Raw genomic sequence first — 4,086 nt, forward strand, 5'->3', positions numbered from 1 at the left:
AGGTAATGATGCATTAATTCAAGACACAGTGTCTCAACAGTCAGTATTAGAAGAATCAACTAGTACTGGAAGTATACCTAAAGATTTAATAACATATACTGGGCTGGTTTATTATGAGGAGAAAGGTGCTGAGGATGTAGTCACTTTTACTGCAGCCAAGAAATTAGATGCTCTTGTCCAGGTATGAATGACCATACATGTACTCATGTGTTAATACAATGTGTATTGTGTGCATTGTAGTTTATTGAAAAAAAGCATTCTGAAGCTGAAATGGGACCTTCTATTTCCTTTTGTATTAAATCACCTGATGGTTTCATTGAATTGAATTTAAATGCTCCACAAAAGAAGTCATGTAAAGGATGGACTATTGAATCTCACACAGAACCTTGCAGAGTAAGAAAAAATATATAAATTAATTGTATCATTATGTGTGACAGTTATATCAAAAGGCCATTTATAATTTCGGTAAAGAAGTTTATTCTCTTCCTCCCTACTGTCTGCTATCAGTTTATTCATCACCTGATGCTGTTCCATCATTGCACTATTCTGTCCCAGTAGAGGGTGTGATTGATCCTGTGACAATAAATATTCACAGGTCAAAGAGAACTACTTATCCTACAGCAGGTAGTGTTAAACTAGTCTTATTATTCAATTAATATATATGTTATGTAGATGCTGCTAGTAGTAGTACTGGAACAATACCTGTACCAATACCAACTAAAAGGAAGAGAGAAGGAGGTGGTACGTCTATTTATAATGATGTGTTATAACTATAATTGTGTGTTGCTATTATAGGGGTCGATATTACAGCAGTTAAGCAAAAGATTAAAAAGGTTATGAATGAGAATCACGCTGATTTTGCTGGACTTCTACAGTTTTCTCTGGTCCATGTTGCTAACAAACTGTTTGAGGTTCATATAATTCCGGAGGAAGTTCAGAAGTCACCTACTTATGATGCCATTGCCACAAGTTTTCTATCTCTAATGAATCTACTAGACTCTAAGTCTGACCTAGAGAAGCATTGTGTGAAGTATCTTGAAGCTCTGTCTAGTGTTGGAGGACCAATAGAATTTGCTGCTAATCTCTTGAGGGAAAAATGGACAACAGCTCTGGAGGGTGCACTTCAGTTAGAACAGTCTGTGAAAAGAGTTAGAACTAATGATAGTGACATTGCACTTAATGATTTTAATTTGGAGTTGTAGCTAATGTTATATGTTATTTAGTTTTAAATTTATGTTAGTTCTTATCTTTATAATACTATACTTGTAGATGCCATATGCTACCACATAGCTGTAAACTTTTGAAGAATTAAGCTTTTGCTAATAAATCATTTTGATGGATTTAATTTTTGTGAGTTAAAGAATTCTGCCAGTTGTACGATTTTTGCTGATTTTAATTTTGTAAATCTCAACAAAACCCCAAAGTAACAAAAGTTACCTTTTTTGAAAGTTTCCAGCTGTGTGGTATGCAAATTGCAAAAGGTGTACATGACACTGAAAGTGCTATAAATGTGCTCTGAAAGAATCAGCAATTTATATTACATTTTTAAATGCTTACCAGTTACCAGCCTATGCGAGTCCAACATTATGCCAATTTTTGTCAAGCCAAACCATCTAACTAAATTAGTGGAGGGTCCTGTACAGAGTTTATGTTATAATATGAAGTAAAGTAAATAAGCACAATTGAGAAGGACAGTGATGATGTTTATGTTTTAAATTGGGTTTAAGAGACCAATTAAGAACCAATCCTAACACTGGTAAGAGATGCATGTACATAAATAATGTATTGCTACTTTTTCAACATTTCATCTTGTACATGCATATACTTCTGTTTTCCCTCTTTCTTCCTTCCCTCTCTTTCTCCTTCCTCTCTCATGTAGTTATAAAAAATTGCTACTTACATGTATTAACTAGATCTCTCCCACTCTCCTTTTCTCCCTCTTTTTCTCCTCATTATTGTCTCTCCATATATTTAGTTTGCTGATTCTAGAAAGGATGTATTGAAAAAGATATCAATTAAAGTCCAAGTAATTTAAATTTATTATTTTGCTCTTGAGAGAATTTAATAAGTTTGTCACAGTTAATTTTGTGCATGTTTTTATGTGTAATTTATACAATGTATTAGTACGGTATGCGTCATATATTTGTGGGGATTAAATTTTATGATTTTTGCATTTCAGAAAAATTTGCGAAATTAAAATCCACAAAATAGCATGCTGACTATAGTAGGTGTGGTAGTTACATTAAAATTGCAAAATTTATTATTCTCAAATACAAAACTGAATGTAACCGAATCGTGAAATTTGATACCCATGAAATATATTATGTATGGTATTAAATTGTCATTGTTCATGTATTGTATTATGTACATGTATAGACTTATCGTGATGAGCTAGTGGCTAAGATAAGGACTCGGTTTAGTCTAATGGAATCTAAAAAGAAAAGAGAAGAATTTGAGAGAGAATTTCAAGAAGTGGCCAATCATAGTGAACTGAAAGAAGCATCTGTAAGAGAAAACAATTATTAGTTTAGATCTCTCTACTAATATCTCTTTCTTGTCTTCTTTGTCTCTCTTTTATTGTCATTATTCCAACATGTGAGGCTGCTCTTACTCAAGCTAAGGAGTAAGGACTCAGAGAGTATGTATAAAGATAAAGCTCGTTTAATGATGGATAAAGCTAAAGAACTAACAGGAGTACATCACCTAATAGTCTACCTCAGGAGATAACTGATGTAAATATTATCATTTACATGTACATGTACTAATATACTACGGTACAAGATGATTTATTGGCAAGTAATTAATATTGGCGATTGGCAGTTCTATGAAGAAATCGCCAATATAGAATCCGCCATTTTGTTTCAAACTGAGCATGCTCAATGGCACATGGCACAAATTCCCAATGTAAAATTCACCATTAGCTTTCCACAGGCAAATTTGCCACATATTACTCTCACCAATAAGTCATCTTGTATAGTATTTTATGAACCCAAGTTTATGTTAGTATAATTATGAACATGAATTACAACTCACGTTTTGCACGTATATACATACATGTATGTACATTGTACATATACACATGTTCATGCATACATGTACATGTATTTAAATCGATTACTTTTACTATGAAATTATGTTTTTATGTTCCTTTCAACATGTTCTATTATTCATTGGTTTTAGGCATTCACTAGTTATCCAGAGATATCAGCTGAGCTTGAGGATCTGATACATGAGCACCAAACACAAGTACAAATGCACTCCTCATTTCTCAATGATGAAGAAGCTGTAAGTAACCAAGTATAAACACACTCTACATACACTGTACATATGTATCTTTGTTTTTATACTTTCTTTTTGTATAGGCTACTAGACAATATGAAGCTAATGAGTCTAAGATTAAAGAATTAAGAGAACAGGTGAAGTTCACTTTGAAAGCCATTACTGCATGAGGGACTTGATCAATGAAAACAATTTAAAGATTGACTACATTGTACATTTTAATTCTGTGTTTCATTTTGCAGCAGTTGTAAGCTTTGCTTTAGGTCTCATTCACTATTACATGTACATGTAGCTGCACATTATGTACATGCATGTTAACATTGTGGCCTTTGTGGGTGTTGATGTATTATATGTTACTAACAATTAATGAGTTATTGTTTGATTTTTATTAAGAATTTACAATGTATTTTGCGGTTACATGTAGATTGAGAAAGAAGATGAAGAGTATCAGAATCATGAGCAAAATATTGAAGAATTGAAGAATGGGTGAGTCACATGACTGTCACATGATCTTTTATTAAATAATTAATGTGTATAGTTGGCTTAAGCCACTGGATCAAAGGATTAAAAAGATCAATGAAAAGTTCAGTAAATTTTTTCGGGACATGAAGTGTGTTGGTGAAGTTGATCAACTGAAAGACGAAACTGAAACTGTAAGTGACTCGTTTAGTTTACCATATGTAGCTAGTAATTTTTTGATGAGGGGAATTTGGGTAAAATTGCTAAACTTATGATAATTAATGATTTTTCATTTGGTAAATAGCATATAATGGGTTTATTTAGAGGATAATAATTTTTGCAAATGGC

General features: G+C 32.6%; 1 protein-coding gene and 1 long non-coding RNA gene across 2 annotated transcripts in view; both read left to right on the forward strand.

Moving 5' to 3' along the window:
- The window catches only part of LOC109587154 (uncharacterized), a gene marked incomplete at its 5' end in the record, with an annotated part of 6,006 nt that extends 4,731 nt beyond the window's left edge, over positions 1 to 1,275 (forward strand). The window contains 5 exons of the mRNA XM_020003391.1: positions 3 to 181; positions 241 to 393; positions 438 to 624; positions 673 to 741; positions 796 to 1,275. Coding sequence (XP_019858950.1) covers positions 3 to 181; positions 241 to 393; positions 438 to 624; positions 673 to 741; positions 796 to 1,202 — 995 coding nt within the window. The remainder of the gene's footprint in view (positions 1 to 2; positions 182 to 240; positions 394 to 437; positions 625 to 672; positions 742 to 795) is intronic.
- Positions 1,276 to 1,967: 692 nt separating this feature from the next.
- On the forward strand, positions 1,968 to 2,438 carry LOC109587156 (uncharacterized). Its single transcript, XR_002187420.1, has 2 exons — positions 1,968 to 2,026; positions 2,377 to 2,438. It is a non-coding gene; the product is annotated as an uncharacterized LOC109587156 (long non-coding RNA).
- The last annotated feature ends 1,648 nt before the right edge of the window (positions 2,439 to 4,086 follow it).

This window comes from Amphimedon queenslandica, unplaced genomic scaffold (genome assembly GCF_000090795.2).
Source record: "Amphimedon queenslandica unplaced genomic scaffold, v1.1 AMPQUscaffold_12673, whole genome shotgun sequence".
In the NCBI taxonomy this organism is placed as follows: Eukaryota; Metazoa; Porifera; class Demospongiae; order Haplosclerida; family Niphatidae; genus Amphimedon; species Amphimedon queenslandica.